The sequence below is a fragment of the Bombina bombina genome, chromosome 3, assembly GCF_027579735.1.
Source record: "Bombina bombina isolate aBomBom1 chromosome 3, aBomBom1.pri, whole genome shotgun sequence".
NCBI lineage: Eukaryota > Metazoa > Chordata > Amphibia > Anura > Bombinatoridae > Bombina > Bombina bombina.
This window is the reverse complement of record NC_069501.1, coordinates 891,830,699-891,848,650: the sequence shown is the minus strand read 5'-3', so window position 1 is coordinate 891,848,650 and position 17,952 is coordinate 891,830,699. Positions and strand designations below refer to the sequence as shown.

At 36.8% G+C, this 17,952-nt stretch overlaps 1 protein-coding gene across 1 annotated transcript in view; it reads right to left on the bottom strand.

Annotated features, from left to right (window-relative positions):
• The window catches only part of EDNRB (endothelin receptor type B), a 74,426-nt gene that overhangs the window by 41,101 nt on the left and 15,373 nt on the right, over positions 1-17,952 (bottom strand). Inside the window, exons 3-5 of the mRNA XM_053707851.1 lie at positions 11,324-11,436; positions 10,299-10,503; positions 7,648-7,797 (exon numbers count right to left, since the gene is read on the bottom strand). Of these exons, the coding sequence (XP_053563826.1) occupies positions 7,648-7,797; positions 10,299-10,503; positions 11,324-11,436 (468 nt within the window). The remainder of the gene's footprint in view (positions 1-7,647; positions 7,798-10,298; positions 10,504-11,323; positions 11,437-17,952) is intronic.

Below are 17,952 nucleotides of genomic sequence, written 5' to 3'. Positions count from 1 at the left end.
ATTAGCGAGCAAGTTAAGATCTTGTTTTATTTCTACCTGAAGTAATTCAAATTTTGGATTTAGAGCTTCCGAGATACTATTCACTAGCCCTTGCGAGTCTGTGCCCACACTGAACCTTCTGGTAGAACTAGGTTCAGGGTGCAGTTCAACCGAGGTTTCTAACGGGGCTTTGTTCTTCCTATCCTTGGCTCTGGAAGCCATGGCCGGCGGACTGCTTTTGTGAGTGGTTGGTGGAATTAAAAATCTATCCATAAATAAGTGCGGCTAAGGACTTAAGTGAGGAGTGAGTGGAAGGGGGAAGAGAAAAAAAAAAAAGGGGAGGAGGGGGAGGCAGAGTGGGGGAGAGAGCGAGAGAGCCAATTGGTCAATCCCCCCTCTCCTCCGTCTCCCTCCCTCCTGTGGGGGAGAAAAAATGTGCTGTGACTTAAGGTGATAATAACGCAGTGAGCTCAAGTGGATAAGTGCCTAAGTGAAGAGAAAAAAAAAAAAAAATAAGGGGGTGAAGAAAAAAGTGAAGGATCCAAGAAAAATATAAAGAAGTGTTCTAGTAGTGGCTGTGAAGAAAAGAAGTGATCTAGGCCGACCAGGGTTATTCTCTCCCAGAAAATAAACTATAAGATTGCTACGTTTAAACTAGAACAGAGCCCTCTAGTGATTTAATGCACCTTTTGGACTATTAAGGTTTTCCCCAATGGGAGCCTTCTAGGCTTAGATATCTCAGATAGAGTACAGTGTGCACAGGGTAATATTAGCTTTGCCTATATTAGTTTTAACCCTAAGGATGGCACTGACCTTTTAAGACATATAAGAGTATTTGTTATTTAAAGGAAAAAGTGAATTAATAATCACCCTCAATTTGAGATATATTGATCAACCTCACAATACATGTATGAGAGCAAAGAAAAGAAAATAGGAGAGTTATATACTTATATACTTTCAGTATAGTTTTAACTGTTCGTGCTTCAGAGCTATTACCTGAATTAATATATCAAAACACAACGCCTGTACTCCAATACTAATTACTTCAAGCAAAGAAAAAAAAAAAACAATAGCTTAAGAACATGCTTATCTTAGCAAAGCTGTATCATGTTATCATTGTGTCTTAAGGAGTAAAGATTTAAGAGGAATAGTCCCCCCTGGGCCGTGTCCAAAAAACTTGTCCAGTTATTTTTACACAATAATGTTCCTCATATATTTGCAGATAGTGCTACAAAGACCCAGATCACCCTTTTTAGGGCAATAGCTTTAACTTTGGGGCAGATAGGATTTTTCCAAAAGAATCCAAACCTTCGGACACTGAAACCCAGTAGATACAGGCCTTGGCTCAAACAAAGTTATTTTGAAGGGGAATTTTACAAAAACACCCCCTTGAGTTCACCTACAAGTTGAAGAAATTTAAACAGGTAACTAGGGCCACAGTTTGTGCCTGTTTATAGTTCCATCCAGTTTTTGCCTTTTTAGCTTAGTGTTAACTGCTAACAGGGAAACAAAGAGAAGTCAACAATCCTTAGGTGCCTTTGCAGCCAGACTCGCTCACAAGGTGCATGTGTGTAGAATAAGATAAGAGAGCAGGCTTATAACTGTTCTGCACTCACCCCTCTTCGAGGATACCACCTTCAATGTTAGCCGTTGACTCTTGTATGCTTGTGAACGCTGATCACAGGTGGCCGGCCTCTTCATCCAGGGGGGCAAGAGACAGTGGCGATTCTGCTCCCTTTCCTCCAAAGCTCCAGATTCTGAAAAGGTGTAGTGATGGTAGAGGAGGGATCCTGGGCAGTAAGCCAGTGAGGAGACAGATACCTATGGACCCGCCAGTCCCGCCGGTCCTGCCGGACCCAACCGCAAGGCGAACGGGCACACTCCTGGGCTGCAAACAGACCGTGCTGTATTTGTTTCAAGTTTCCTCTCCCCCCGCGCAGCACCGGTGGGGGGGGAGGGCTGAAGAGAGTTGCTCGATATCCTCTAAGCAGACGGGTATCTTCGGGCTATCTACCCCCTCTCACGCAGCTTCGGTGGGAGAGGGGGGACTGCCGCTAAAGGTGGTGGGGCTCAGAGTAGCTCCTGCACGCAGTGTCCTGCGTGGGGCTTCTGAGATAAGCTGTGTTAAGGATCGATAGTCCGTTCCTCCAGGTAGGGAAAAAAACAAACAATCTATCTCCAGAGATGCGGGACAGCCATGGGTGCCAAGTTCGCACCCTCTTTCACCAACCTCTACATGGGGTGGTGGGAGCTGTCCCGCATCTATGGAGATGGGAACCCCTTCAGGAGAAATATTCAATTCTACCGGCGTTACATAGATGATCTGCTCCTGGTGTGGAGGGGCACAGAGGCGGAGGCTGAGACCTTTGTGCAATGGTTAAACAACAATGACCTTGGGTTGGAGTTCACTTTTGAACTAAACAGGAATCAGATTAATTTCCTGGATCTTACATTAAGAGGCATTCCCAAGGTTGGGGTTGAAACCGAAGTTTACAGAAAACCAATAACGGGAAACACACTACTCCACGCCAGGAGCAGTCATCCAAAACCGGTTTTCAGATCAGTAGCTAAGGGTCAATTTACCCGATTGAAGCGCAATTGTAGCAATTCTGAGCAATTTGAGTTTCACGCTGATCAATTGGCGGAACGCTTAAAAGAAAGAGGTTACCAATCATCAGTCATTCGAAAAGCAAGGGAGGAAGTCACTTCCTGCAATAGAAGAAAGCTGCTAGAGAAAGCAGAACCAAAAAGAGACAAGGGAGGAAAGACTTATTTTGTAACAGACTACAGCACCCAATACAACAAGATTTGTCAAATAATAAGAAAACATTACAAATTGCTAGCTGCGGACAACGCACTAGCGGATGTGGTGGAAAAAGGTTGTAAATGCTCATTCAGAAAGGGAGTCACAATGGGTAATCTATTAGCTCCGACACAATTAAAAAACACACGGAGGGAGCAAAACAGCTCCTGGCTCCGGTTCAAAGGAGTTTATAGGTGCAGCAATCAATCTTGCAAAGCATGTGAACATCTCCTAATAGGAGAGGGATTCAGATGCAGTGCCACCAATGCACTTTTCAATCACAAACAGTGCATGAATTGCAGAAACAGTTTTGTGATTTACCTAGCAGGTTGTGTCATGTGTAACCTACAATATGTGGGCATGACTACAAGAGAGACAAGGGAGCGGATTAGGGAACATTTGTTGGACATCAAAGCGGGCTCTCTGACCACCCCACTCGTCCAGCACTTCAAATTGTTCCATAATAAGGATGGTACACACTTTAAATGGACAATAATAGAAACAGTGGAAGCTGGGCGAAGGGGTGGTGACAGAAAATCCGTACTTGCAAAAAAAGAAGTCTTCTGGATCTTTAAATTAAAGACAAGATACCCCACAGGACTTAATTCAGCTTACGATCTCATTAATCATTGGATCTAAAACAGTTTAATTATATATACTGTCACATTGAAGACTTAGGCAAGGCAAGGCTATTTGTCCAAATAATCCCCACTTTTTATCTATTAAATTGTTCTTTACTCAGTAGGACTAACTGCCCCAAAGATAAAATCCCTTTGGTTTAGGACAGTACCAACACTGATATTAATAATGAGAATTATATAATTAGATCTTATTTTCAATATGAAAGGTGATAGGAATACACTATTTGAAATTAAGAATATGCAGTGGTTGCAGTAAGAAGGAATCCTAAAAGAACAAACATAGGATAACGAAATAGGAGATGTAGGAACCTTTAGGGTCAGCAGCAGGGTCTAGTACTTTAGTTGATACATATACTAGGACCCACATAGGATGAGTAAATTAGACATTATAAAAAGTACACTTTAATTAAGTAAGCAAATAAATACATAGATCAATTTAAGTAGATCACACACTGAGCACTGACACACTCAATTATTACAGGCAGCATAGATAGGTCTTTAACATAGTATATACAGAGACACCAAGTACACCAGTTAAGAAAGAGTTAAACTGGTCACAGCCTCTCAACCAATAGTTTGTTTTTAACCCCTTTTTAGGCCCAAGGTAAGGAGGGAGTGATTAAGCTATGATTACGGCATAACTGCTGAAACGCGTAAGCTTGTACACCATGGAAGGGCTGTTACTTTTGTGACCTGTTTTACCGGATGAAAATAAAAGTTGTAATCACTTTACAATTGCGACTCCAGCATCTTTTTTCTTAATAAGCTGTGTTAAGACAGCGCAGGTGACGGGCACTGCGGGAATCCCTCAGGGCTCGGTACACAGTTCGAGCCAGATGCAGGTGTCTTCCCCTCGGTTGCAGAGGGCCGTGGCGCGCGATGAAATCACCGCCAGTGGGTTACCTGCAGGACACAGGTGCTTGCGTTGCACAACCTGAACGCAGGCTCCTCCTCCGGAACTCCACCCTCCACACATTTTAATGTACCTATCTTTTTTATATACTTTAATTCCACTATTTCAAGTAGACTTGTGCATGGCCGAAAAATTTGTTTCGGTTCGGATCGATTTGGATGTTTTTGAATTTCGGTTCGGATCGATTTGAATTCGGAAAAATTCGAATTAATTCGTTTTTCGGATTCGTTTCGGATTCATTCGGATTCAAATAAATTTGTCTGGATTCGGTATGGTTCGATACGGAAATTCTGAATTTTGGTATGTGTTAGGTGGGATGTGCTGTGTATTAGACTAGTATTATGTACTGTATATTAGGTGTAACCTATAGCAGAGTGATATAACCTAATATACTGTACAATACTAGTGTAATCCATGGCCATCCGAATGTAACTAATAAATCCGAACTAATTCGTATTTATTCGGTAGATTCGATACTACCGTAATTCAGAAATTCGAATTTATCCGAATATCTGAATTTAACAAATTCGGCAGAATTTCAATTCGGAACGAATCGAAACGCACATGTCTAATTTCAAGCCAAGACTATACCAAACTCTGCTTGCTTTAGAATGGAAGCATCTTCCTCTGAGCAGTGCACGAGGAGTTCAAAATACAATCTAGCTACGCAAGTTGCGCAGTACTACGCAACATGCGTAGGGAGATTGTAATTTAACTCCTCCTCCATCGGTTTACACTGATGTCCAGCCAGGCACTGTAGGGAGTTGCGGGGTGACGGGGGCAACACCATCAGGGGAAACTTATTCCTGCTTAATGGTGTCAAGGACCACCAACATCTTCTCGTGGACCACTGGTTGGCGACCGCTGGGCTAGATAACTATTTAGTGCTCCTGCTCAAGCGATACATTTGCTAGAAGTAAGATTTTTGCACGCGTCGGGGAGCTTGCATATTGAAAGTGAAAACTTTTCGCACTAGTGGTAACCCGAAGCGTGCAAAAAGCCGAACTTTGAATATCATGAACGTGTTAACATATTTCCCCAATAGGATTCAATAGAGTGCGAAATGTGGAAAAAAATCTAACACCCTTATTTGTGTGCAAACCCGAATGCGTTGTCTCTTATTTGTGCGCTAACCCAATGAAAATATTTCACAATCCAATGTTCTTCACATAACAGAATATGTTCTATGTATTCTTAAATACATATGTTTATATGTTTTTTGGTAAAAAAATTAAAAATAAAATTATATATATATATATATATATATATATATATATATATAAATATATATAAAAAAAACACACACATATATAGATAGACAGACAGATAGATAGATAGATAAATAGATATAGGAATATCTATTGAAAAATAAATACTACATGTTTTCAGCTACTAAGGCACTGTATATAATATGTCTGCATGTATACATATGTATTTATGTGTTTACATGTGTATATATGCCTGTAAATATATGTAATACCCAAACACACACACACACACACACATATATATATATATATATATATATATATATGTTAAATGCCCTTTACAAGCCTTTTATTTTTAGACAGTTATTATGAATGTAACTGTGCTGTTAAATGTATTTTTGATGTGTTTTGTGAAACTTTTTTAACTTGAATAACAGTTAACCAGAGCTCTGAAGTTGTGTTATCCCAACACAAGTTAAATTCAATTGTGCTCAAGTGAAGACATTTACTTTCAACTTGTAATATGTGCACTACTTCTGACGCGCACAATAAGCTGAGATAAAACCCTTATCGCTTGCGCGTCACTCGTAATCTAGCCCAGTATCTTTACCACCTCTAATGGAGGTTTATTCCATGAAGAATATCAATGTTTGAATGCATATCCTAAACATCAAGTAATGTCTTATATGTAATTCCCAAGGAAGCTCAATCAGCATACCAGGACTTTAGACTCAAAACTGAATTCTACTTTAAAGTGCAGGTAAATCCAAGTGTTTAACAAACGCTAAGATTTATCATCACTAAAAATCAAGGGGAGTTTCATTCATCAACCTTGTAATAAAGGAAGCTAAACTCACCCTTTCTGTGCTGTTGCACAGCACTAAATTCAGTGGTGCAGGTCGGCCAAGGCACAATGTTCTCCTTCAATGAGGTGAAGTTTGCACCTCTGAACCAATAGCGATGCATGTCAACTGACAGGATTCTGTATTTAGGCACCGCTATTGGTTCAGAGTTGCAAGCAGCACCTCATTTGTAGAGGATTGTTGTGCCGTGCACAGAAAGGGCGAGTTTTGCACCTTTTTTACAAGGCTGATGAATGAAACTCCCCTTGATTTTTAGTGATGATAAATCCTAGCGTTTGTTAAATGCTTGGATCTACCATCCCTTTAAAGCTAAATTTCCATTGGTGGTGTTAACTTTGAGACAGAAAGCATAAACTCTTTCTTGTGCTGTAAAGTGTTATCAGACAACATTTACACTCTTTCTAATTACATTTTACAATTCTATACAAATGTTAAAAGGTTTGAAAAATAACTCTCCCTCTATTTTCAGCAACTTGATAAATTTTAGAGGAAAATTAGCTTGTCATAGTATGTTGTTTAGCAACCCTAACAAGATGGTTTAAAAGACTGATTTTGTACTTGCAACCCTCCCCTGTGATCGACTCAGCTGACTCCCCTCTCAATAAACACACAAGTACATTTTAAGTATGTAATAAACTTATTAATTCACATCTATGTCAGACTTAAACGATACAGTCATACAAATAAGACTTAATAAGTTATCATATTAATATATAATCATTTTTAAATATATTAAATATTCATAATTATTGGTATATAGGTATTCATAAATAGTCAAAAAATAATGAATGCACTACTAGGAGCTAGCTGGTGATTGGTGGCTACACAAATATGCCTCTTGTTGATGGCCTAGATTCATAAAAACAAATTTGTCATATCTTTCCAAAATCTTGTTAAAACAAAGCTGCTTGAAAATGGTGAGATTAAGAGATGTGTATTGCCTCTCATTGATTTGGCCAGTGGTGACATCATCTCCATTGAAATCAGTTAAGACACTTATATCCCACATCCGCTAACTTCTAACTCCACAGAATAAGTTTTACTGTGCAGGAGAGTGGCGTCACAAAAATGTATTAAATTATTACAAACAAACAAATTAAAACAAAACACCACCCTCTAAAAATGGTTAATTCCAACATGTTTTTAGAACAACCATAATCTAAGAACTGCACAGATATAATTGTGCAAAGCATTGGGCCTTCATAAAGCCTTAAAGTACATCATACCCTGATTTTAGTACCTGTCTGACATGATCATTTAAAGCTACTGCCGCTCCTCTCTTCTTTCTCAGCAACTCAAATGTCATAAGTGTGTAGAATAGAGCAGTCACAAGCAGAGGCAGGCAAAAAAAGAAACTGAATAACCACAGGTCTTTATAACTCCGGTAATTCTGTAAAATAAGGAAATAACAAAGTATTTAGAAGCTAGATGCATAAAATAAAGACAAATTTCATTTCACATATTGTGCTTTTGTTTTAAACACATTATATAAGGTATTTACATACTTAAATTATGAGCAATTATATAAATGTAGTCCTATTATGACTATTGCAAGAATATATATATTTTTTAATTAAAGGGCCATAATTCCCAAATGTTTAAACACTTGAAAGTGATGCAGCATAGCTGTAAAAAGCTGACTAGAAAATATCTCCTGAACATCTCTATGTAAAAAAGAAAGATATTTTACCTCAAAAGTTCCTCAGTAGCCACCTCCCATTGTAAAGGATTTCAAAGCAGCATTTTAGTGTGTCTGTCCTGGGACATCTGAAGGGATGAGCATCGTGCACTCTCATCTTATTTCACCAATCAGGTAAAGGAAGTTTACTATGAAATCTCATGAGAGTTAAGTCAAATCTCATGAGATCACAGTAAAAGTTCATGACCTCAGCACTGCTGATGCTGATTGGCTGCTGTTCATTTCTTCATTTTTTTTAATTTTTTTTACCTGCAGCTGGGAGCAGTTGAGTATAACTTTTTACACAGAACTAACTCTGCTGAGCTGAGGAGATTGTGAGGTAAAATATCTTCCTTTTTTACATAGAGATGCTCAGGTGATATTTTCCTGTCAGCTTTTTACAGTTATACTGCATCAGTTTCAAGTGATTTAGCATATGAGTATTATGTCCCTTTAAGTAAAAGAAATGGTTTTAATGCTAAATCATAAAAGAATCTTAGAAACTTTGAGCATTACAATACTATAACACTAACATTCCCCTTCCCACTAGGAATATTCAAGTTAAACACATATTAACTAGACTTCTCAACAACAGGGGATTCAGTTCATTACATATAAAAAACCTAAGTGAGAGATTCTAAAAAGCCAATGCTTTCTTAGATACTAAATATATATTTTAACCTTCTAAGTATGTTTTTTTCAAATAATAAAAACAAATCTTTAAAGCCTGTTGTTTTAGATTTCAGAATGCCCAGAGTGAATAGCACAAGGACATTTTTAGTTTTACGCTGCTATAAATTCAGAAGTGTCTAAACACTGAAGTTATCATTTTAATAAGTATTATAAATTATTAGTTTAATTTTATGTATTAAAAATATGCACATGCATTTAGAAATGGGAAAAGTAACTGGTGACTAGTACATTGTATAACATGAAACACTTTGATATTATAATAGAAAGGGCTAGATTACAAGTAAAGCTCTAAATTGTTGCGCGATAATTAACCAGCCATTACAAGTGGCTGTTTATTGCTACCGTTAGCTTGCGGTAGCAATTAGCGCTCAGAAAATTAACCAGAGATCTGATCTCTGGCTAATTTTCTAAAAGTGCCCCAAAATGCCCTAAAAATAGAGGGCATTATAGTTTTTTATTTAAAAAAAAAAAGTAGTGTATATATTTGTTAATAAAATAAACTGCACTAGGCAGTTTTGAGACTTTAAAGTTGGTTGGAGTGGGGTGTTAGAAAAAAAATGGCACTGAAAAGTGCCTTTACATTGCGGCCTATGGGAACTGTGTTTCCCAGTAAATATATATGTATATGCTTATACAAATATATATGTGTTAATATGTGTATATATGCATATTAACACACACATATATATATATATATATATATATATATATATATATATATGTATAAAGTCATGAACATATATATTTATATTTGCTGCCATCGCTGCACTACTTACCCCTGAAGTTCTGATGCCGTCTCTGAAGTGATCAGAACGAGGCTCCCATAGAAGCAATGTGAATGCGAAATTTAGGGATCCACTTGTAATCTGGCCCAAAGTGTTTAATAACTTGTATTAAAAATACAAACTTTGTAGTATATTTCCATTATTTTGCCCCCTTTTAATGTAACTCTAAATTATGGGTTTTCAAATTCTGAGAAATGTTCGGGCACACTGCAGTCTTGTCTAAGTCAATAACAAGTATGGACTGGATCTTTTAAATACAGTGGATGGGAGTTTGGTCATCAAAAAACTAATGCAGCAAACAATGTGTTAGTGCATTCAAAAGGTTTTTACACTTTGCTGAAATGTTAATTTATTTATAGACAACAGAAAAGTCTTCTAATTGTGTGGTCTTTAGCTGCTTTTCTGCAAAAGCTTAATTGGCAGACAAGGTAATGCACAATGTGCACACACCAATATGCACCTGTTCATGCATAAAGCGGCAATCTCATAGATTAAGGCTAAAGAAATCTTTTTTATATGCATTTTATATTGGAAGTGATCTAAAACGGCATGCTGTGGTTTCACAGCCTCAACACACCACTGATTTCACAATCAAATTAAATGTTACAAATCTTTACAACGTTCAATTCCGGTTGTAAAACCTGAAATGTAACATTGAATTCTGAGCCTCCTACACTCACATTTTGAATTTAGAAGAAACAAAAGCAGTTAGGACCTTTGTATACTGAAGTTTACCTGCATGAAAGCTGTTGTCTGTATATTATGAACCATACAGGATGAGATGGACTGTCCTTTGTAGTCAATGGTTATAACATCATAAGCTATAACTTCTGGGATTGCTAATATAACTGATACAACCCATATCAGAAGAACTTCCACTACTGTCCATTTTGAAAGACTTGTATTTTTAATTTGACTCCAGGATGCAACAGCCCGATACCTGTGATAATAATAATCATCATCATCATCATTATAATCATAATAATCATAATAACATATTGTATTATTAGCCTTGTTTAATTATTAAACCCCCCAAAAAACAAAAAAATCAGCACCCTACTCCATAAGCATATACAGTATATTCTGTATCGTGGCCGGACTGTTATCCAACGAACATTTGTCCGACTGATATTTGTGTGATGGATAATATTCCGACAAACAATCCGGCCACAAGATAAATAGATAGATTAGATAGATTAGCTAAATTGATAGATAGATAAGGATAGATATAGTTTTACCCAGACAGAGAACCACAAGACATGGCGGGTGGGACTCATGATTAGGTTACCAGAGGCGGTTGTGGTGCCCGAGGCTCTGATTAGAACAGAGCACTCTAGAGCGTATCTGCCCTCGGCCGAACTCAGAACATAGTCTATCGGACATATGTCTGATGGACAAATGTGCTAGGCAATGTATTCATAAATATATATATATATACTGTATACACACAGACAGCTTAAAAAATCCAGTTGTTAAAAAATGAATAAATCTCCCTGGCCCTAACCCGAATTTAACACATTCCCAAACGTGAAAATATGAAGTGAAAAATAGAGAACCTTTTAAGAAATTTCATGGGACCACTAGCTCATGGGTGAATTTTTCAACCCCTGTATAAAAATATATAAGCAACTAAAATGTTATTCAGTTTAAACCATAGTTAAAACATATATTTTTGTCTTACTATTGTATGTCAAAGAATATTTTAGAAAGGAAAGAACATAAACAAAATGTAGTCCTATACTAAAGATTCTAAATCTTACCTGTCAACACTTAGTGCACATAAACTTAATACAGTGATACCAACGGAAGCCTTTTGCAAGAAGGGCACTAATTTGCACATTTCGACTCCAAAGGGCCATCCTGGAGTAAGAAGCTTTTCAAAGAGAAAATGAAGAAAATGTAGGTAAAATGAATATCATAAATATAATTTGATAAACTATATTTATACATGTAATTAACATTTAAAACTATGGTTTATAATATGAAATCCATTAATTTATAGGGTACAGATGTGAGATATATTTTGTCTCAAAACCAGGGTCGGCTCTAAGGGGGGGCATTGGGGGGCAATGCCCCCCCAAATGGAATGCTGTGCCCCCCAGGGCAAAAGAAGTGATTTTTTAAAAAAATTTTTTTTTTTTTTTTTTTTTTTACATTTTAAAAGTGACGGAACGTCCAGGGTCCCAAATGTCACATCAACCATTTGCAGCCACTGGACCCTGGAGATCCGCCACTGGAGGGCCCAGATAATCTCTTTACTCTCCTCTATTTACAACCAGATAACAAATAAAGTTGCATTTCCCTGCTGGTGCTCTCACAGTTAACCTAGGGCTTGCAATGCCCCTCCTCCTGCTAGCCCACTTAATACAGAGCTGAAGTGAGATGATGACATCATCAGACCTCTGCAGGAAGTGCTGGGAGAAGCTAACATTCAGTGAGAGGGAAGACAGAAGTAATTTTGTGAAAACACAGCCATATAACCAATGTGTGTGTGTGAGTAGTATCCCTTCCCTATTGTGCTTTATATCTTGGCAGCCACAGATAAAGAAGCAAATTGGGAATTCCTTGGTTTCCCCACTGCAGGTCACACAAAACAAGTGTGCATTGTGCCTGCTTTATCTGCAGTGATCAATGTAAAATGTGTGTCAGATTATAGGTGCTCAAATACACACGCTTCAGATGTAGCTGTGGGACAATGAGTGAAATAGCCTTATGTTTATTATTTACATGTTTCAAAACATCTCCTATTTGTCCCCAAGGTTGTTTTATTATATAATTATATATATATATATATATATATATATATATATATATATATATACACACACAATACACACACTGTGTGTATATATATATATATATATATATATTGTTTGTGTTTATATATATATATATATATATATATATGTGTGTGTATATACATATATACCGTGTGTATGTGTGTGTGTGTATATGTGTCCACTGGCTGTGTCATATGTGGGAGACATTCCTGAGATATGACAAATGTAACCCCTGCACTGCCATAAATCTGTTAAATGTAACTGCTGCGGCACTGCCAGATATATTATAAATGTAACCCCTATACTCCTTGAGATATGACACATGTAACCGCTGCACTTCCAGAAATATAAACTCCTGCACAGCCAGAGATCTGATAAATGTAACCCCTGGACTGCCACAGTAGGTCTGCTCTTATTTTGACTCTCATACATGCTTTTTAAATGCGTGCCCCCTCGTGAAAAAAAAATGCCCCCCCATTTCATTCACTCTGGAGCCGACCCTGCTCAAAACAGCAAATCATGCACTGCTCAGGATGAATATTCTGTATTATCTATAACTCTGTTAGGTTCTGATAATCAAAAGCTCGCCAGCATGGAGAGAAATCACAGAATCTTTTTTTTTTTTTTTTACATTATATTGTAATGTGTGTCTCTCCTTTATGTCCAAAATTCTGCATAGCAAGATAAACAGCTCTGAAGCTAAAAGTTGACTAAGATTCTTTGAGGGATTGTGTAGTCATCTGACCTTTAGTGTCTATATAGTCAGCTGAAATTACACAAACCTATTGAGCAAAAAATGAATTCAATTTAAATATTTACAGGACAGTAGAATAATAAGATATCTACATTGATGAGCTAAAATCTGTGAATCTCCTGCAGTTTGCAAAATAGATTGAATAAGGCAACATTTTGAGCATATTGTGTGCAATTTACTTTTGGTGTTTTGGAGTAGAGACCATCAAGTGTTTAACATACCTGTAACCTGCTTACTTGATTACTCTGCTGCATATATTACTGGGTTATTTTTTATGTTGGTGACTGCTTACTAGACCCACTGACCATACTTGCTTTTACAAAACCCTACACACACAGTGGGAGCAGTGACAACAGGTTTATAGGGTGATCATCATGCTCCTCTAACCTGGTACAATAGTTATACTATGTTCTTATATAATGAACTGGTCAGTGGCAAAAGTGCAAAAAAGTTTGGCAGATATCACAATCATCATTAGTAACCATATATTAAATATTATTTTGATTTTCTTTTCCATAACATTTTCAATATACAAAAAAACAAACTATTTTTTTTAGCAAATTATACATAACATATCTTATTTCAGCACTCTGGAGTGTATACTAAAAAGGATGTGTTCATGTTTTCATTATTGTTAGCCAAGCTGGGATTTAGACATTACTAAAAAGTGATCTGTATTTGCCTTTTTCCTGCAAAATGTAATATGAGAAATAGGAAAGTAGCAAAGGGATTGTGTTTAAATCATGCAATACATTTTAAACCAATGTATCTTCAAAGGTTTGCTTCAAAGAGAGAAATTTGATTTAGTAAACTGTTATGAAATGAGAACCAGCAAATTATTGGCAATCAAAATAATTCAATGGATTTTGTTTCCCAGTTGGAAGTAAATTATGATGTGCTTTTTACACTGAAAAGAACAGTGATCACCAACATCTGGTTTATTTTCCTAATGTATGAAAATACATTGGCCTTGATAACAATACATGTGTAATCATTAGCTTCTAAGTCAATAATATAAGACTCCTGTTGGGACACATTACGACTTACATGCAAATCCTGGTGCTAAAATGATTAGGGGGCAAGGGATTATTTCCAGTAAAAGACAACTCTCAAAGAATTATTTGCAGTGTTGCATTCAGGGTGTTTGTGTTAAAGTTGTTATGTAAATTTTGCTTGGAGGGATCATAGGGTGATGGGTGTTAGGGTTACATGTCAATTTATGTAAAGTGTCCAGGAGGTTAATAATTAATTATGGTAGGGGAATATGTGGTTATTGAATTAGTGGGAGCTCATTTAGTAGATTTGGGGTGCAGAAGATTTCTAACACTGCATCATATCACCAGAAGAAACTAATAAATTACTACAGGTTGCCTAGTTCTTTTTTTAATAATTATGGTAAAAGGCACTCAGTAAAATATAGACACTTTATTTTGCTTAATTCACAGTGGTAATGCCTTGAATCAAATCTAGACAGCTGTTGACTTGTATTTTCTCCTTTATGAAGATTTTGATATATTTTTTTCTAGAGTATAAAATATGAGCAATAAAACTTAAAATACAAAAAAGTTATTTATTAACCAGATGATATAAACCAATTAGTGACAATTATAACAAACCTTTCAAGGAAAGTCATATGAGTTAGTTATAATAACAATGAAGACTATGATTAATTACAGTGAATAGGAATAGTGAACTACAAGTGAACATCCATTATAGTTCTTTCTGAAAATGTCCACAGATTTTTATGTTATGTTAAAATATGGAGGGCTTATTATTTGCAACTGAAGCAAGATAGGGCAATTATAACGATTTGCTAAAGACGTATGTTCTGAAAAAACATTGGATATGTTTCTTAAATGAAGAATAAAAATGTTTGCTTGCATTTTATTAATTTGGAAAGCTTTTGTCTTTACAGGACTTGACCTGTTCCATAACCATGGTGAGCAACAGGTATTTTTACAGCAAAATAATTAAAACTATGCCAACTTACTCTGTCAGTAGTTTTAAAATAAATTCAGTATTTTTCTAGTTATCTTCTTTGTTTCATTTCATTACTCTCCCTGATTCTATCATTTTCTGTTTTGTGATGGTTTTATGGTGGTTTATGTTTTAAAAAAACTAAAATATTAAAGGGACATAAAAGTGAAATATCAAAATGCTCTAATTCTCTTATTGAACTGTTGTTTGCATATACCTAGGTTTTAAGCCCCTCAAAGGCAAAACATTTTCTTTCCAGAGCTAAACACAGCCTGGGGATTGGCAGATATGCACATATGTTACTTGTGATTAGCTACGGGCCATGTTCAGCTCAGGACCAATGGTTAATTACCCCTATGGAATGAGGCTGTGCTGCTCCCTGGTGTAAGAAGGTAGCTCCTCCTGTGTTAAGGAGAATGTGCTGAAACCTGATGTGATCTACTTGCCTTGTAGGGAAAGCTATGACAGTCCTTGCTTTAAAGTGACAGTAAACACCTTGATAGCGTTTATATACAGTGTTTAGTTATGCATAATAAAATAACTTTACAATATATTTTCTTTAAGTTTTTAATTTAGCACCCTAAATTTGTCAATTTCTTATTCTCAGAACATGAAATGCACCTGCTGACTTCTCAAGACCTACCCTGCTACATATCTCCCCTGTATTAGCTTTGGGCCAGATTACAAGTGGAGCACAAATGTTTGTGCGCAAGCGATAACTGGTTTATCTCTGTTGTTTGAGCTCATCATGCTTACTGCTGATATTACAAGTTGAAAGTAAATGTGATCTCTTGAGCTATTTATGCTAGATTGATTACTGCAACTTCAAAGCTCTAGTTAACTGTTTCATGAAACAAAAAGTTGTACAAAACTCATCACAAATACATTACAAAGTATAGTTACGCTCATAATAACACTGTCTAATAAAATTATTTAAAAAATATTGCACACAAAAGTTAAAGGGGCTCAAAGATATGAGGTCTCAGGTGTTAGGAAAAAAAGGAAGGCAAAGGAATTTAACATAGAGATACATACATATATCACTAAAGATGGATTGTATGTATATAGATATGTCTATATATGTATTCATATGTATTTATATATTTCTATGTGTATATATAAGTATTTACAGACATATATACACATATAAACACATAAATACATATGTATACATATATAGACATATATATATAAGTGCATTGGAGCCCTTTGCCGTTTAGTAGATGAAAGCATGTAAAACCATATTTATGCAATATTCATATTTAATAAAGGGTTTAACTATGTATTTACTGTAAAAAATATTTCACATTCCTATATTCTGCACATAGCAGAATATGTTCTTTGTATTTATAAATAGATATTCCTATATATATCTGTATATATCTATACCTATATATAATCATCTATACAGGGAGTGCAGAATTATTAGGCAAATGAGTATTTTGACCACATCATCCTCTTTATGCATGTTGTCTTACTCCAAGCTGTATAGGCTCGAAACCCTACTACCAATTAAGCACATTAGGTGATGTGCATCTCTGTAATGAGAAGGGGTGTGGTCTAATGACATCAACATCCTATATCAGGTGTGCATAATTATTAGGCAACTTCCTTTCCTTTGGCAAAATGGGTCAAAAGAAGGACTTGACAGGCTCAATAAAGTCAAAAATAGTGAGATATCTTGCAGAGGGATGCAGCACTCTTAAAATTGCAAAGCTTCTGAAGCGTGATCATCGAACAATCAAGCGTTTCATTCAAAATAGTCAACAGGGTCGCAAGAAGCGTGTGGAAAAACCAAGGCGCAAAATAACTGCCCATGAACTGAGAAAAGTCAAGCGTGCAGCTGCCAAGATGCCACTTGCCACCAGTTTGGCCATATTTCAGAGCTGCAACATCACTGGAGTGCCCAAAAGCACAAGGTGTGCAATACTCAGAGACATGGCCAAGGTAAGAAAGGCTGAAAGACGAACACCACTGAACAAGACACACAAGCTGAAACGTCAAGACTGGGCCAAGAAATATCTCAAGACTGATTTTTCTAAGGTTTTATGGACTGATGAAATGAGAGTTAGTCTTGATGGGCCAGATGGATGGGCCCGTGGCTGGATTGGTAAAGGGCAGAGAGCTCCAGTCCGACTCAGACGCCAGCAAGGTGGAGGTGGAGTACTGGTTTGGGCTGGTATCATCAAAGATGAGCTTGTGGGGCCTTTTCGGGTTGAGGATGGAGTCAAGCTCAACTCCCAGTCCTACTGCCAGTTTCTGGAAGACACCTTCTTCAAGCAGTGGTACAGGAAGAAGCCTGCATCCTTCAAGAAAAGCATGATTTTCATGCAGGACAATGCTCCATCACACGCGTCCAAGTACTCCACAGCGTGGCTGGCAAGAAAGGGTATAAAAGAAGAAAATCTAATGATATGGCCTCCTTGTTCACCTGATCTGAACCCCATTGAGAACCTGTGGTCCATCATCAAATGTGAGATTTACACAGTACACCTCTCTGAACAGTGTCTGGGAGGCTGTGGTTGCTGCTGCACGCAATGTTGATGGTGAACAGATCAAAACACTGACAGAATCCATGGATGGCAGGCTTTTGAGTGTCCTTGCAAAGAAAGGTGGCTATATTGGTCACTGATTTGTTTTTGTTTTGTTTTTGAATGTCAGAAATGTATATTTGTGAATGTTGAGATGTTATATTGGTTTCACTGGTAAAAATAAATAATTGAAATGGGTATATATTTGTTTTTTGTTAAGTTGCCTAATAATTATGCACAGTAATAGTCACCTGCACACACAGATATCCCCCTAAAATAGCTATAACTAAAAACAAACTAAAAACTACTTCCAAAACTATTCAGCTTTGATATTAATGAGTTTTTTG